The sequence below is a fragment of the Lithobates pipiens genome, unplaced genomic scaffold (genome assembly GCF_037356315.1).
Source record: "Lithobates pipiens isolate NorthernLeopardFrog02 unplaced genomic scaffold, aLitPip1_a1.2 Scaffold_22, whole genome shotgun sequence".
NCBI classification, from domain to species: Eukaryota; Metazoa; Chordata; class Amphibia; order Anura; family Ranidae; genus Lithobates; species Lithobates pipiens.
The window spans coordinates 305522719-305539976 of NW_027507784.1; the positions used below are offsets into that span (position 1 = coordinate 305522719).

The window sequence follows — 17258 nt, forward strand, 5'->3', positions numbered from 1 at the left end:
TTGTACTTTCACCAACAAGGTTGTGTTTCTTGTAGCCTTCACCTCTGCGAGGCAAGTGTCAGAATTGGCAACCTTTTCCTGCAAGGAACCCTTTTCGGTTTTGCATAAGGGACAAGATTGTGTTGAGGGCCAGGATGTCCCTTTTCCCATAAGGTCGTTTTTGCCTTTCACCTCAACTAGTGTATTGTTTGTGTCTCTGTTTGGATCCAGTTTACCAAAAGGAAATTACCCTCCATTGGGCTCTGGCTGTGAGTGTCTATATCTCAGCCATTTCTTTTCTCAGGAAGGCTGAATCATTTTTTTTCATCCTTGGACCCTGTAAGAGTGCACTGGCTTCTCGTCACACCATTTTGAAGTGGCTCAGACAGACCATTTTCCAAGTTTATGTGCTCAAGAAGTGGGTTCTAACCTTTCCTGTCAAATGTGCACTCTGCTAGATCTGTTATTTGCTTTTTGGCATCAAGCAGTGGTTTCCCAGACTTGCAAGGCTGCCACCATGTGTTCTGTTCACAAGTTCAACCAGGTAAGACGTTTCTGCTATATGCAAGCTTCGGGTGCAAAGTCCTTCGAGCTGCAGGTAGTTCCTAGTTCTGTTTTTTTTTTTTTTTTTACTTGGTCCTGATCGTTTGTTGTGGTGGTGGTCACCGCTTAGTTGGACTGCTTTTGAATGTCCTGAAGGTTAAAGACTTTGTGTCCTTCAATGGATGAAAAAGAATATATATTTGTACCCACCGTAAACGCCTATTTTTAGTCTAGTGAGGGACACATCTGTGTTTATGATCATGCTCTTGGTACTCCTTTGCTACAAAACTGAGGCATGCTGGAGGCAGCTGTATAACCCAAAGGTTAAAGACGACTTTGTCCTTCAATGTACTCCAAGAAAAGGTTTTTATGGTGAGTACAAAATCCTATTTTATTGGCATATGTGAATGCAAGTAATCGCCTTTTCTGTACTTATGAGACAATGCAGACTTTAACAGACTTAATGTTGAAATCTGTATGATCTAGACCTGCTTACATTGTTTTTTTGTTTTTTTTTTTTTGTTTTTTTTATTTATCCCAGAGAGAAGAACAAAATAAAATTTGAAGAGTTTACAAATGATTTTGCTAAGGAACTTTTGGAATACAAGAAAATCCAAAAAGAGCGGAAACGTTCATATTCAAGGTGTGAGACGTTTGATTTTAAGAGATCTCTGCTACCCGGTTATGGTTGTGGATGGAGCTCGCTGTGTAGATAATGGACCCTTAAAATATTACAAGCACTAACCTTTTCGAAATGCACCCAGTGTTAGCAACTTCTCATGATGGTTTGCTTGATAAACCCCAGGTCAACATGTGGGGAAAGAGTTTGGATTAGACCTTTTTTTTTTTTTCTAAAAAATTGATTTCCCTTTACAATCTGTCCAGTAAACAAATCGGGAGGGGAGATAATTTCTCCAAGGTTAGGGAAATCCTTTTTTTTTATCGTACATCACAGGCCACAGAGAGCCTTATATTTATTATGGGGTAATGCTTATATTCAAAATAGGGGTTTGCTGCCACCTACAGGTGATTTGGACACTGGCAAAAAAAAAAGGAAGAAAATCTTCTCCCCGGTATAACACCTCCCAATTAGAGAAGGCTTTCGTTTTTTTGCTAGTGTCAGGAGGTGTTGGTCGCAGCTGTGCACGAAAAAAGCTGGCTTCTCAATGGTTCCACCTAGGGCATGAGAATGGCTTTATTTTATCCATGCCTACGGCTATTCATCATTTAGGGGACTGTTACCCGGACCCCCCCACACGGAATGTTTCGGGAATGGCCTGTAATGTTACCGGTTGGTATTGGACCATGCACACTGACTTGTTGCCCAGTGAACTGATAGGGTGCTATACAGGTCCACGGCAGTATCTCCCAGCTAGGTAATAAAGTCTCTTTTTGGCAAAGGTTAAACTCCCTAGAAAGTCCTGTGGCTGGACTAGTAAGTGGTCCGTAGCGGTCCTGCTGGTGACGTCCTATCTGCCACTAACAACCCCTCCTCCCCCCTAGTGGGAAAAGAGTTTCCCCCATTTTTTTTTTTTTTCAAGCGACCATTTACAGCTTTTTATTTTCTTCATTTACATTAGATTTTATAAGCTTCTCCGGTTGCCCCAAATCATAGATTGGTGGCCTTGGAGCCTCAGGGTGCCAAATGCTGGAGGCGGAGTTCTCAACCCCCTGCAGTCATGCCAATGGTTGAGTCGTGTGCGCAGTGCAGCCTGTGATATAACAAATTGGGCAGAGCGCCCTAGAAGTGGCCATCTTGGATCCCCTGTGACAGTAGGGGAGAGTGGGCTCTTGGGGGAATCATGGTTGCAGCTACACAGATGCTGCAGTGTGGTGGAACACTGGCAGCAGGCTAAAGCAGCTTCCATCCTGTTGCTGGCAGGAACAAGAGAAATCTATGACTTGGAATCGAACGTCTGGACATTGACAAGTCATAGCAGAAAGAGCCCTTGTGTGGCAGCCTTGCTGGTGGACTACAGGTCACAGTGGAGATTCCTTGTGGGACTTCAGGTCACAGCAGTGAATCAGACAGTCTCTATTACGTGCTCTGTGGACGAGGACCAGATTTTTTAAGGATTCCTTGAACAAAGGTCTAGAGCTTTTATTTTAGGCCTCATTTATGCTGTTCGATACAGCTTTACATCTGGCTGTGGCAGCTGTTGGTGTGTGCCAAAGCATTAAGGTCTGGGCTTGTCACACGAGGAAAGGAGGGATTCTACAAGTGAAAATACTGAATCAAGCACAAACCTGGAGGATCTTCCACTTGCCCTTGGATTTTCAGGGGATGCCTTAAAGTGGTTGTAATCCTCAGACATGAAATATGAATAAATTGTATCCCTTTATAGTGTGTACTTATCTCAATTAAGAGCTCTAAGTGTCATTTCTGTCTGTTGGGCATGAGTCACGTCTGACAATTTTTCCCAACACCAAGAGAAAAGGTGACATGGGAGGGAGCTCCAGATGATTGACAGCCTCAGCTCTGTTCCTGTGTGCTGTGTGAAGGTGGTGTGTCTCTTCCCTCCAATTATCTCTCAGAGCTTTCCTTACTGAGTTTTCCTTACTGAGCTCTGCAGTGTGTAACTTCAACTCTCCACCCCCTTTTTTTCAAAGCTCTGACAAGGGTTGTAATTCAACACTTTGAACAGATGTAGAGAAGACTGCAGATAGACAGGTACAACTTGTATAAGAGGATTTGTTTCATCCCTGTATTCACCCAATGATGGTCACTTCACTGGGTATATGTGAGGGTTTACAACCACTTTAAAGCACTTTATACAGTTTTCCAATTTTCATGTCTTGGGATCTTCTCTGTTTGCTTACAAAGGTTTTCATGGCTGAACTAGTGTTGCCAAAAATGCATTTAGAAGGAATGCTTTGTTTAGTGCTTACATCCAGCAGGTGATTGTGAGTATATAGTATTTTATTACCCTTCTCTTAGCAGACTAAATTTTGGTTTAAAAATCCGCTGCCCCTTATAATTCAAAAAAAACTTTGTCACCTCAGGCCTTGGACTCTTAGAGCTCTGTTTCCTTGAGAAATCAGGGACTCCTCTGCTTGCTACACCAGTGAACAAGCCCTCCTTTTGCTCGGGTGGGGGATATCTGCAAGCCTTCAGAGACCACAGAAAAAATTACTGCAAGCTTTTGATCATTCCAGTCGCAGAGGACAAAAGTTTTCAGTTTTTACTCAGACTTTTTACAGGTTCTGAAATTAAATGGCAGTTAGTCCCATCTTGGATCTCAAGATACTCAGCAAGTTTCTTCAAGTGCAGAAGTTTGGATGGAATCAGTGCGTTCTGTGGTGACCTCTCTTTAGCAGAGAGTTTACTGATGTCTGAACATCAAAGATCCTTACCTGCACATTCCGATCCTTGTACCTGTTAAAAAGTTCTGCATTTTGCGGTGGTGGACTGTCAATTAAAATTGTAGCCCTGCCATTTGGCATAGCCATAACACTCAGTGTTCACCAAGGTTTTGAATCTGATTTTGGGGCTTCTATGTACCAGGGTATCTCTGTCGTGGATATCTAGGCAACTTCTGCTTCTCTGCTGGAGACTAGTGTGTGTCACAGTGCACACTCTAGTGAGGTTCAGATGGGCTGTGAATTTACAGTTGGCCTCAACCCAAAGGTTAGAATGTTTAGGACTTTTTTTTTTAAATATTTAGGCTTGACCATGGATATCATCAAAGTTATATACTCCTCCTGGACTTTTGTCGTGCTCTGACAGCTCAGGTAGCCTTACTCAAGACTATAATTAATCCCTTAATTCACTCTTGCGTAAGGTTTCTGGGAAAGATTGTAGCCTCCTTTAAGGAAGTACCTTTGCCAGGCTTTCTTTGAGGTGCCACCAACAGAATGTCTTAAGGGCTTATATAACAGGATGCAGTGGTTGTATTTCCCAGGAAGGTTATATACAAACACAAGACTGTTCCTCGACTGGTGGATCTCTTCATGGATCCTGAAGATGGGAAAAATCGTTCCCCCTTGTAACCTGGAGGGTCCTAATGATGGATGCTAGCTGGGGGCTTGGGTGGAGTTCTGGACAATTTCCTAATCCAGGGAACTTGGTCACAGCAGGAGAGGTAATTGACCATTAACATCCTGGGTCTGGAGCCCATTCGACTTGCCCTACGGCATTGATCCATGCAGCTGAAGGGCCTTCTTGTAAGGGTTCTGTTGGACTTCCTAATTTATGCCTTTCTGTCGTTCTAGCTTTTTCCTCATTTACATTTGGTGTTTCTGACCTCAGCCTTAGCCCAGGAGAACTAGGTACTCTGACATTGTGAACATGCCAGCAACAATCCTTTGATCCTCTAGATTGTCCCAACATCCAATCTTCCGTCTTTTTTTTTTTTTTTTTTTAAATAGTCACTGACTTGGTTACATGGGGCTGGTGGAGCCAGGGTCTTTCGAGATTGGGAGTTGCTTTTGCATTTTGAAGGCTTAGAAGTTGACTTCAAGGACGAGTCAGCACAGATTTTGGAAATATTGCTTTGTTTGGTGTGAGCCTGGAGGTTTTCACCTCACAAGCTTATCGTTGGGTCACATCCCACCTTTTCTCCATTCTGGTGTTTATCTTGGACTGACCTTGAGTTTGAGGATCAGATTTCTGCCCTGGTCCCTTTTTCAGAGACTAATTTTTTCACGTTCCTGTGTGTCTTTGTGTCAGACATCATGTTTTGTGCCACTGGTCGGGTTTCTTTGTGACCTTAATGCAACTCTTTCTATATTGCATAATTCTCAGTTTCAAGACATCCAGGAAATTCCTGCAGTCCTTCTGTCTTAGCAGGTTATATTACTGGTTGCTTTTACTTCGGTCCACACAGTTCTAAATTTGGCTACTTTTTCCTGTACTGAACCTTTTCTCTGTGCTTCTCAGTAACCAGATGGTTCTGTGGCCTTGACTATAATTTTTCCCTAAGGCAGTTTCTATGTTTTGTCTCAACCATGACATTGCGTTGAGCTCTTCTGTCCTAAGTTGACATCTTCGAGGGTCAAGGCTTTTCACACTTTGGATGTGGTACATGCTATTCATTGTTACCTGAAGTCTGCTGGTCAGTCGGATTTGCTCTCGTTGAACCCTTCAGCCTATTCCTCAGGCTTCCATGTAGAGGGCAAGTTCCACTGTTTTCCGCTATGGTTCTTTTTTTAGAAGGACTGTGGGTGCTTCTTGAGCTTTTTGGCATCTGGCTTTGGTAGCTCAAGTTTGTAAAACTGCTACCTGGTCTTCAGGTCAAATCTTTACCAAGTGGATGTTAGTCGCTGAGGAAGCTACCTTTGGAATGTGTGTTTTTCAGGCTGCTGTATGTGTTTCTAACCTGTTTTGGTTGGAGCCTGTTGCCATGTTGCTCTCCCCTCATATTCAATGCTTTGGGACTTGCCTATTCAGAATAAATATAAGATGCCCTGTGTGCCATGATGTACGGTAAAGAAAATGGGATTGTTGGTTTACCTTTAAAATCCTCCTCTTCAAGAACATCACATAACACAGACATCCCACCTCTTTTCTTTTGTGGTTCATGGCCCGCTACAATAACTGAATCCTTGCCTAACAGAAGGGGACTTCCTGTCGTCGTTTTTTTTTTTTTTTATTTTTTTTTTTTTTTTTGTGATGCTGTCCAGTCACTTGCAAGTGGCAGCCTAACCCTATTCATAATGAATATGAGATGCACTGGGGTTGTTTTACTGACCCTGGAGAGTGCAAAATCTGGTGCAGCTCTGCATGTTAGCCAATCATCTTTTAACGTCAGCTTGTTCAATTAAGTTTTGACAAAAACCTGGAAGCTGATTGGTTTTCTATGCGCAGCTGCACCAGATTTTGCAGTTTGCCAGTTTTAGTAAATCAACCCCTCTGTGTGATGTACTCCAAGAAATTTTTTTTACAGGTAAACCTAAAATCCCATCCCATTTTACCATTGTCTCCAATGGAAGATTTACCTTCCTGTTTCTGATCCTGTGAAATATCCATTTTAGATTTTCTCTAACATTCAGAGACTCAGACACCAGTAAAAACCTAATGGGTTTCTATGATATTTGAATATAGTTGGAAAGATTTGCAAAATAGGGTTGTGGTGCTTGCAAGATATTTTGTTATATAGTCTCATTTGCTGTTAGTGATTCCCTTGGGACGGACTCGGGATGTTTAGACCCCATTTGTGTATAACAAACATCATCCTTTTTAGTTAAAATTGGGTAAACGGTTGCAAAGTTAAAGAGGCGCAGCAATATTTATCTGCATTGTCAACATTGACTGAGATTGTGTCATACCAAAAAATTGTCTAGCTACAATTTCCCAGATACAAATATAGTTGACTAAGGCCCCTTTCACACTTGTGCAACTTTTCCTGTGACTTTGGACATCAGTCGCATGACAAGTCTTACCCCATGATTCCTAATGATACCCATTCATATCTGTGTGACTTCAAGTCTCACCGACTTCAAAGTAGTCCCTGTACTGCTTTGATCCGACTTTGATGCGAGTTGAGGTCCATAGACCAAGTTTACACAGGCATTCCCTGAAATTGCGGCAAAGTCACGGCTGCAAAATCGTGGGAATTTCAAGTTATGGCAGTGTAAAAGGGGCCTTAGGCTGCTTAAACCAGCTGCCTGCCGACTCAGTGTTTTAACAACAAAGTTGATGGGGAAAATGTACACGTTATGAATAATCATATGGTAAATTATGTGGCATGAAAACAATTAAACATGCAATGAATAAAATATTTGCAAAATATAACCCAAAAAATGTTTAAAAAAAAATCAATCATATGAATATGATATAATGAAATGGGTGCAAAATCCAGTGTTAGATGAACATATAACATATAAAAATATTTTAAATTAAAGGACTTAAAGTGGTTGTAAACCCTTACAAACCACTTTGACCTACAGGTAAGCCTAGACTAAGGCTTACCTGTAGGTCCAAGAAATATCTCCTAAACCTACACGGTTTAGGAGATATTTACTAAAAGCCAGGCACTGCTATCTACGGCGCATGCGCCGTAGACATCGGCACTCAGGTAGAATGCGTGGGAGTGAAGTCATCACTACTCCGGCCACTCAGTGACACCCGGAAGATGGAAGCGCCGTGCTACAGGGGACAGCGGAGACATCGCTGGCTCCTGTGTCAGGTAAGTGACACATAATGGGCTACTATGCGATGCATAGTAGCCCATTATGCTTTGCCTTTGCAGGGAGACAAAGCAGTAGTAAACCCATCAGTTAAAACGCAATTTTTGGGGAAAATTTTACTTTAATGAATTAAAAAAATTAAAATAATAACCGGTAAAGGTAGCCCATTTTTTTTTTTTTTTTTGTATAGCGTGAAAGATTTTACATCATGAGAATCGTGATCTTTTTATCACAAATAAATTGTGATTCTCATTTTGGCCAGAATCGTGCAGCTCTACCGCACAGGGATGCAGAGGTGTTTCTGTGCATACGCTGCATCAGGCAGTCCAATTCATGTCAATTGGCATGTAGTGGCTTTACGGACACAGGCGGCAGTTCTGATTTGACAGCCATGCAGGTGCATGTCCCCGAATGCTGACAGTCAGTGTTAATTTTGGCAGAAAATTTCAATTTACTTTTAGTCTTAGGACTAAAATGGCATTTTAGTTTTAGTCCCACTTTAGTCTTCTGCAATTGTTTTAGTCGTATTTAAATCTCGACTAAATATCCAGTACATTTTAGTCAACTAAAACTCATTTTAGTCATCTAAAATCGAATGAGTGCAATTAAATTTTAAAGTATCAGTTAACATTCTCTACAATTTCCAAGCTTATTATATACTGCTGGAGTGAAAAATCGAATATTCTATTTATGGTATTGAGGTATGAACATGCACTACAGACCAGTCTTAATTTTGAAGTCAAATTTAAATTTAGTTTTAGTCTTAGTCTTTTGAAATTCCATTTTAGTTTGTCGTATTTTAGTCATCTCAATTGTTTTAGTTGTAGTCGACTAAATTAACACTGGTGACAGTGTCTTTTTGTGTCAGTGCCTGAGAGCTTTTACATACATTTGTTGATATTTACAGAGGAAGTAAACCCTAATGGGTTTTACTTCCGCTTTATTCCCCTGCAAAGTAAACGCATAATTGGCTAGTATGCGTCACATACTAGCCCATCATGTGGCACTTACCTGCAAACAATATTCACGATATCCCCGCTGGTGGAAGCATCCATCTTCACTCCTCTTCCTTACGGGGGCCAAGGACTCCGGCTTTGTTAACGCGGGAGGCGCCAGTCACGGCACACGCATGCAGGGCCGTTCCTTTACTGCACATGCGCCGATGACTTTGGCACACTACAAGGCAATTATCTCCTAAGCGGTGCAAATTTAGGAGATATTTTCAGTACATATAGGTAAGCCTTATTATAGGCTTACCTACATGTAAAAATAGATCAGGGAGGTTTAGAACCACTTTAAAAGCTGCTTGTGGTTTTGAGACCTCTTTATAAGGAACCCATAACCCACACATACATTACTTTTGTTTGTAATTTCCCTGCCATAAGGCAGCCAAAGGTTAGAGCATATCTTTTTGTTTGAAAAGTACTTCTTGGTGCCCTAAAACTTTCCCAAGCCAGTGCTTGTTATAGGTAAATCAGTTTCCAGCCAAAGTCCAGAACTCTGTCGCACCTCCTGCCTCCCAAATTATAGAAGGTGCATCTCTTTGTAGACTGCTATGGAAGGCAGAGGCATGCATTTTGAATTTTGATGCGTGAAGTGCTTAAACACTTAGACCCCTTTCGCACCGAGGCCGTTTTCATATGTTTTAGCTCTAGAAATAGTGCCTGAAAACAGCCTCCCATTCGCTGCAATGGGTGCTTTAACACATGGGCGGTGCGCTTGCGGGACATTCGGAAAAGTCCTGCAAGCGGTATCTTTGGGGTGGGTTTGGAGCGCTCCCAAAACGCCCCTGCCCATTGCAGTGAATGGGCAGCACTTTCCAAAGCACCTGAAAAATGATTCAGAAGCACCAGATCACAGGAGTTTTTGACCCTTTTTCGGGGTTAAAAGCGCCCTGCTAGCAGCCGAAAAGTGTCGCTAAAGCAACTCTAAAATGAACGTCGCTTTAGCGTGAACATCCGACACTTTCAGTGTGAAAGCTCTCTTAAAGTAGGACTACAGGCAAAACTGTTTCATTTTGGATAGAGTAAGGGTTATTATAACACCTGTCGGGTTTCTTTTGGCATCTCCGTCCCATTGGGGAGATTTCCCTTCCCTTCCTGTCCCATAGCCAAAACAAAGTAAGGGAAATCCCAGGTTGTCACCAGGATCACTAGAACTAGTATCCTTATTGGAAGATTTCCCCTCTATTATTCTGGAGGCAACCCAATTTGGGATTTTTACTTTTACTTTCATTTTTGAGAACTCTGAACAGGACACATAAATAGGGTGAATCTCCCTAACAGGGGCACAGACAGCAGTAAAAACCTGGCAGGTGTTTCCAAAACTAAAAAAAAATTTACTTTAGTTATAGTTTAACCAGGAGTCAAGGATGCACAGAATTCTTTTGAAATGAGAGTTAACTTGGAAGTGTGGTAACAAGCGTACTTTTATAAAAGATGAATAAATGTTAAACTCACTGTTACTTATGTGTTTAATTTTGATATTTTCTTCCAAGATCTAGATCTCCATACTCTGAATCATCCTACAGTAAAAGTTCCTACACATACTCCAAATCAAGATCTTCGTCAAGATCACGCTCCTATTCTCGCTCTTTCAGTCGATCACGCTCTCGGTCTCCCTCACGATCCCCTCCTTACCAGAGGAAGACCCAGGGAAAGGGCCGTGCTTACCGCTCCAGATCACGTTCTCATGGCTACCCCCGCTCCAGATCCAGATCTCCATACAGAAGATACCACTCTCGATCTAAATCTCCTTCATATAGACCTCCATCTCCCAACAATAAGAGACTGCTCCCCCAAATTGAAGGAGAACGGGATTACGTCAACCGTTTTCGTGAAATCCCACCATATGATGTCAAGGCAATGTACGGCCGGCAGCCTGATCTGAGGGATCCTTTTGAAAAGGAAGCTTTTAGAGAATGGGAACGAAAGTACAGAGACTGGTATGAAAAGTATTATAAAGGGTTGCCAGTGAATCCTATGCCAAGACCAAGGTCCCCTCTTGGCAGGGAAAACTTTCCAGAAAACAGATATCTCCTTCCCACTCAGGCCCGGAGGGAACACTCTCCATTTAATCGCAGCCACAGAGACAATTATCCTCCACCTCTTGTTCCCCGACTTCGCCCTGGGGCTAGCAGTTATCCTGAAAAGCTATTGCCCCGTGATGCCCACGTGTTGAAAGAAACTAGACGATCTAAGGAGAGGGAAGCTTTTGTCCCAGCTGGAGATTCCAGAGGAAGCAAACACAGGAAACATCGCAAAAAAAGGAAAGAGGAGGGCGAAGGTCCTTCTAAACCTGTTGTTGAACCACCTAGAAAGCATCGAGACCCTCATGGGGAAGATGTCAAAAGAGGTGAACCTCTCTTTGTTCCCACAAGCAAAGATGATGCTACTCCAGTTAGGGATGAGCCTATGGATGCAGAGTCTGTTGTTTCAAAATCTCTTTCTGACAAGGACCGACGAGACAAACCCAGAGGGAAACCTGAAAAGGCAAAGCGCAGAACAGAAGGTGTGCAGCCCAAAAAGGATAACTCTTCCAAGGCTGTCAAGACTGAGAAAGCAAGCAGCGATGGAGATAAAGCAAAGCCTCCATCTCTTGAACCCCCAACAAAGAAAGTTAAAGATGAGACCCAAAAAACAGAAAACTCCAAGCATACTACCTTACCGAAGGATGAGAAATCCAGCATGCTACCCCGCAAAGTCCATCTTAAAGCTGTAAAAGAGATTCCGGATAGCAAACAATCTAAGGATGACAAAAACAAAAAAGAACATTCCAAAGATTTGAAACAGGACATCCCAGCAGCCAAAGAAGAAAAGGTTAAAAAAGCTGCAGAAAAACCTAAAACTGTGGACTCCAAGCCTGAAAAGCGCAAACGAAAAGCCGATGAGAAATCCAGTGAGAAGGCATTAGAGAAACCACCAGTTAAGACTGCCAAAACAGAGATTGCTGAGGCTTCAAAACAACCTGTTGCCAAAGTGAAGACAGAGTCAGAAGTGACAAAGTCTGAGAAAGTCCCAGAGAAAGAGAGAGCTGCTGCCACCACCACTGCCTCCCCTGCCACCACCACCACCACAACTGTGAAAAAGATAAAGCTAAACCGTGAAACTGGCAAGAAGATTGCTAACTCCGATGCCGCTGGTGTGCCAGAGGAGGCCCAAGAGAAGACCGAGTCTGCTGCTGTTGCCAAAGCTAAATCAGAACGTGCTAAGGGAAAAGTAAAGAAGAAAATCACTGCTGCTGATGGCTCTACCCTTGTAGACTATGCTAGGTAAATTAAGCTTTGTGCTTGAATGAGATTTAATTAGCTGTTTTCTAATTAGAAAAGTGGTAGTTTTTTGAACAATCAGTAGGGAATGCAATAACCGCTTAAAGTGAATGTCCAGCAAAAGCTTTAGTTCTTTTTGGATAGAGTGGAAATTAGATCTCCTCTTGGATTTTTACTACTATATGGGGTTTCAGATTGTATTAACTGTCATGGTGATGACTGTTTCACCAGACTGGAAGTGAGGTTAAATCTCATACACAAACAGCAGTAAAAGGTAGGCAAGGTCCTAGACTTCCCTTACTCTGCTTTAAAAAATATATATATATTTTATTTCTGCCACGCAGAAAAACCAAGTTAAAACATATCTAACTAAACCCAAGAATGAAAAATACTGAAGCTTTGCATTGAGCACTACAAGACTCAATGAACTTGTACTTGTTCATTCATTCACAGAACTCTGAGGACTGTTTTCTTTTTTTTTTTTGACAGTGAGTGCGGAAAGATGATCCCTGGCCCACTGTCAAAAGAAGGGGGGATCGGGGGGAGAGGTTGCAGGAGTGGGGACTTGGATGTTCCACCCCAAAAACAAGTGTAACATGTTTCCTAAGGGGAAGTTATCCTTTAACGCTCGCTGGATTTCTAGCAGTATAACCAGCAGGTATTTTTTGTACTTGCATTATATTGAAAACGATAAAAACAAGGGTAAATATAAGATCTATACTATTTTTATAAATTTTTCTGCCCAAACATCGACATTACATGTTTATATAACATTATGTGACCATTTCCAAGTTTTCTTTCAATTGCATGATCTAGAATAATTTGTGTAGTTAAAGCATCTGCTTTATTAAGTTTTTGTATTTTAATCTTGTGCGATTTGTTCATCTTCACACAGCACTAGTTCCGCTGGTGGAAGCCCTGTTCGAAAAGCAGAAGAGAGGCAAGATATCAAGAGAACGGTTATCAAGACCATGGAAGAGTACAACAATGACAACACAGCACCCCCGGAGGATGTTATTATAATGGTTCAGGTCCCTCAGTCAAAGTGGGACAAGGATGAATTTGAGTCTGACGAGGATGATACAAAAGATTCACAGGGAGTGTCCAATGTCGGAAAGCCAGTGAGTGTCGTGACCAAACCAATGTCAACTGTAATTTTGCCTGAAAGAGAGGTTGAAAAACTAAAAACAACTAAAGAACAGGGAAAAGACATCACGTCACAAGATGGAAAATCTTCCAAAGATAGCTTAGTATCTCTAACCAAGATCAGAGCAAAAGACAAAAGCAGTCCAATTGATGACAGGAGAAGCAATTCTGATCGCAGCCAGCATTCTTCTAAGGAGAGGGCTTCTGAGAAACCAGATTCTAGTCGTGGAGGGTCTAGTAAAGACTTCACCCCCAATCGGGAAAAAAAAACAGATACGGACAGCAAGGATAAAAAAGTTGAAAATGACAGGGAAAAAAGGGGTGATCATGACAGCAGAGAAAGGGACAAGAAACCTGATCAGGACAAGAAGCAAGACTATGATAGCCGGGACAAAAAAACCGAGCATGACAGCAGAGACCGAGAAAGAAGGCAAGAGCATGATGCAAAAGACCGGGAGAGAAAAGCCGAGCATGAGGGCAGAGACAAAAAGTCTGACCATGACAGCAAGACAAAGAAACTGGATCATGACATGAAGGATAGGAAACCTGACCATGATGGTCGGGACCATAGCAACTCCAAGAGACGGGATGAGCGGAAAAAAGACTCTCCAAACAGAACAAAAGAAACATCCAATACTTCACAAAAACAAAGACCCAGGGACAAGTCCAGTGACTCTTCTAAGAAGGCATCAAAAGAGTCTAAATGTAGTCCAAGACAAGAGCACACATCGAAGACTGAGCAGAAATCAGACACTAAACGTCCAAACAATGACAAGCCATCATCTGATAAAAATAGTGATAAGGGAAAGGAGAAAGTCCCCAAGTCAAAAACAGATGACTCTGGTGACAAAAGATCCTCTAAACGCTCTTCCCCTGAAACAAGAACTGAAAAGGAAGTCAGTGAAAAAGACTCTTCAAAGGCCAAGGTCCCCCAAAGCCGATCCACACGGCTCTCAACGGACCTGACTAGAGAGACAGACGAAGCTTCCTTTGTGCCTGACTACAATGAAAGTGACAGCGAGGCCTCTATCAAACAGGAAGACATTGCCCATGACCCTCAGGAGACCAAAATCAAGGATGAGGAACCTGTGGATAACCCAGAGCCAGGCAGCCAACCTGCCACTGCTCCAAGTAGCCGAACAGCAAGTCGCAGCCGTAGCCACAGCCCTGTGGAATCTCACAGCCGCAGCAGCAGTGTCAGCTCAGCAGGCAGCCAAGACAGCAAGAAAAAAAAGAGGAAAAAGGAGAAAAAGAAACACAAAAAACATAAGAAACACAAGAAGCATAAGAAACACACTGGCAATGAGTCAGAGACTGAAAAGAGCCAAAAACACAAACACAAAAAAAAGAAATCTAAGAAGAGCAAAGACAAAGAGACTGACCGAGAGGAGGCAAAAAACAAGCCTCCAGCAACCATCTAAGGTCTTCAAATAAAACAATATTCCACCTTGTTACCTTTCATTTTTTCCATCCATGTAATGTATAAATTCTTGCTATGTAAATAATGGGAAATTGTGCCACAACTAATGTATTGATTTGACTTTTACATTAGAGCTTTATATAAAAAAAAAAAAACACAAAAAAAAAAACTTTTGTACAGAAATGCGTTTGTTGTGACCGCACTGCAAAATGATTCTTTTTTTTATTTATCTTTCTGCCAATTTGCTTTTTATTCAGGTGGGAATTAGTGTACTGTGAAAAAAAAAAACTTTATTTTTGTTAGCCATTTTAAGTTCACACCATTTAAAAATTAGGAAAGAAAAAAAAGTGCCGCTTTCTTTCTCAAACCTCCAGTCTCGTAATACTCCACAACGACATATGCAGGTTTATTAGGCAAAGCCGTGGGAACAGCAACCTTGCACAGTGATGTGCACACTACAACATCCAATCCAGGCCAGATGTTCTTCCACTGTAGTAGTTGGATCAGCACTGATGAATTCTGCTTTGGGTTGATGTACCTTGCACATCTTTCTTTTAGATGGCTTGGCCTCAAGTCTTTAGGTTTATCTAATAGGCTAGTGTCTTTTTTTTTTTTTTTTTTTTTTTTTTTTGCACTTTCATCAGCTTCATCTGTGAAATGCATGTAAAATATTTTTTTTTAAATCTTGACAAGATGTATATAATATATAAGGAGTCATTGAAGTATTTCTAAACAGAGGTTTGCTAAACCACTGGGAAGCCGTTTTGTGACTTGACGCCAATATGTTTTGAAGAAGTGTACTCCGCACAGTGCAATTTTCTCCTCCTTTAGAGCCAGAGATAGACATATCTTTTAAACCTACCATCTAGCAGTTTATTAAACATTGCATTTTATCAGCATATGAGATATGTGGCTGTTTGGTAGAAGCGGTTAGGCATATAAAAGGGTCTCTGATGCTACCACAAAGTTTTATGCTTGGTCCATCATTCATTGCTCCCTACTTTTGTTTTACAGCAGCAGTACGTCTGTTTATCTTTACGGTTAACACACGTGGGTTTTCTTTGTGAGGATATCCAAAATAACTGTCTGCATTTCCCTATACCTGCTGGTCAGGTTTATCCCTGAATTTTGAACCTAAAAAGTCTTGAAAGTGAAAGTTTAAATCTGGTTGGTGGTTATGGGATATTAAAGGCATTTTATCTTCCAGATGCTGTAAAGTGAAATTATGGGCAAAAGCAAAAATGACACATTATACATGCAGTCTGTCACTAACTGTTTTTTTTGTTCCAGATTTCTCCTTGAACTTGTTGGTCCTGGCATTAGCTCTATTTTCTACTTCCAATATTATGATAACACAGCTCGTTCTCCAGTGATAGAGTAGCCTAGCCTGGATAGGGTAGCCTAAAGCAAAGGACTTTTATGGAAAAAGTTTTACAGTGGAAGTAAAGGCAAGACCTAACTAACTCTAAGCCTAATCTATCTAGCCCTGTAAAGAAAAAATTGCTATACTTACCTGTTCAGCAGTTTCCGGTCTACACCGGCACCCTCTGTGTGTAGAAGACAGGCAACAGCTGTGAAGTGACGTCACCCATAGTTACTATTGGCTTCCATTGTTGGCTGCCTTTCCTACATGCTGAAGCACTGACCGCTCAGCCTGGGTCGGGACTGGAGCCACTAAATAGATAGAAAAAAAAAATTCTTGGCTAAAATGATTAGACTTAGAATAAGGACAGGAGTAGGTTTAGGGTTAGGTTTTGCCTTTACTTCCACTTTAAAGTATTAAACAAAAAAGTCATATATTACAGCTTACCAGTCCTTAGATGATGTGATGGCTGCATTTGTTTCCTTTTTTTTCCTCTTTCACCTGGTGACCCTGCCACTAACATACTTCCTGTCTTGTGGGGGGGGGGGGGGAGGTCTGCACTCTGAATGACCAACGGAACCGCATATGGAGAGTAGCATTGATAGTCGGGGGGGGAGGGGGGGGGGTTGTGTGTATTGGGTGCACTAGCAGATTTCGATAGGCTTAAATTAATGCTGAAATCTACCTAACATTTTTTAAGCAGTTAGAGCAAGTTTTTTTTTTTCCTTTTGGGATAAAGCTTTTAACTAAATTAATAAAGCTGACCATTGTAAACACCCGTGTCAGAGGTAAATGGGTTGTCTCATTCCTCCTAATTGCTGGACAGCTTGGTCTATTAAAGTAATAGACTTACTGACCAGATCACCAGGTGAAAATAAAGGGGGAAAAAAAGAGAACTAATGTAGAGTGAGAAGTGCCATTTTTCTTTTCTAGTCACATGATCTGCTCTATGCATAATACGATTACTATAGAGTTGAATATGTCTGCATATAGGTGTGTAGTCCATCTTGGGGGCAAGCAGGAAATAGTAGCACAAATGTAGCCACCCTTATAAGACAGGAAGTCTTTAGTGTAAAACTTGCATTAGAAAGATGCCAGGGATAGAACATACATTCTACTTATATTTAAACATATTGTATTTATTTTATAAATGTGAGTTTAGTGTCACTTTAATGGTTATTGACAGACTGCATCTGTCACTTTTGATTTTGCCTGTGGTTCCTCTTTCAAGCCTACTGTACTCATATCTATTGCCCCTAGTCATGGTTGGGAGATGTCAATAGTCATGCCTGCCTGTTTGTGAAATGCCTCAGATGTAAATTACCATCCTTAGACTTTTGGAATGTGCACACCTCTTTCCTGGGATGTAGCGAGATACGCAGTGAATCCTTACTGTAACAGGACCGGCTTGT

The 17258-nt window shown here is 41.6% G+C and overlaps 1 protein-coding gene across 2 annotated transcripts in view; it reads left to right on the plus strand.

Moving 5' to 3' along the window:
• The window catches only part of RBBP6 (RB binding protein 6, ubiquitin ligase), a 71094-nt gene extending 56580 nt beyond the window's left edge, over positions 1–14514 (plus strand). The window contains exons 15-17 of one of the 2 annotated variants that reach the window (XM_077449319.1): positions 1064–1165; positions 10148–11920; positions 12813–14514. In XM_077449319.1, the coding sequence (XP_077305445.1) occupies positions 1064–1165; positions 10148–11920; positions 12813–14484 (3547 nt within the window). In that variant the 3' untranslated portion in view covers positions 14485–14514. The remainder of the gene's footprint in view (positions 1–1063; positions 1166–10147; positions 11921–12812) is intronic. The other variant, XM_077449320.1, reaches the window with a different exon arrangement.
• Positions 14515–17258: the final 2744 nt, after the last annotated feature.